This window comes from Cystoisospora suis (assembly GCF_002600585.1).
Source record: "Cystoisospora suis strain Wien I chromosome Unknown contig_1910, whole genome shotgun sequence".
Lineage (NCBI taxonomy): Eukaryota > Apicomplexa > Conoidasida > Eucoccidiorida > Sarcocystidae > Cystoisospora > Cystoisospora suis.
The window spans coordinates 8,727-8,976 of NW_027154710.1; the positions used below are offsets into that span (position 1 = coordinate 8,727).

The 250-nt window shown below is 47.2% G+C and overlaps 1 protein-coding gene across 1 annotated transcript in view; it reads right to left on the reverse strand.

Annotated features, from left to right (window-relative positions):
- CSUI_004162 (camk camkl protein kinase) overlaps window positions 1–224 on the reverse strand; it is a gene marked incomplete at its 3' end in the record, with an annotated part of 8,755 nt that extends 8,531 nt beyond the window's left edge. Inside the window, exon 1 of the mRNA XM_068064356.1 lies at window positions 146–224. Within this exon, the coding sequence (XP_067923668.1) occupies window positions 146–217 (72 nt within the window). The remainder of the gene's footprint in view (window positions 1–145) is intronic.
- Window positions 225–250: the final 26 nt, after the last annotated feature.

The following is a 250-nucleotide window of genomic DNA, read 5'->3' on the forward strand; positions in this document are numbered from 1 at the left end:
TTTTCTTCTTCTTCTTGTGGACTTTCTTTCCAAACCGATGTTCACTTTTCTTCTTAACGACTGAAAGAAATCTTTCTACCTCTCTCTGTCCTGTGTGTGTTTCGGAGGGACAAGGTTCGGAGGAGACAGTCTCTCTCGAAGTCACCGCTGCCGGGGCGGACTCCCTCTCACTCTGCTTGTGTTCATTTCTTCCGCATACGATGGCTACTGCATGCATGCAAGTGCTGAAAGAAAAGAAAGAAGGAAGGAG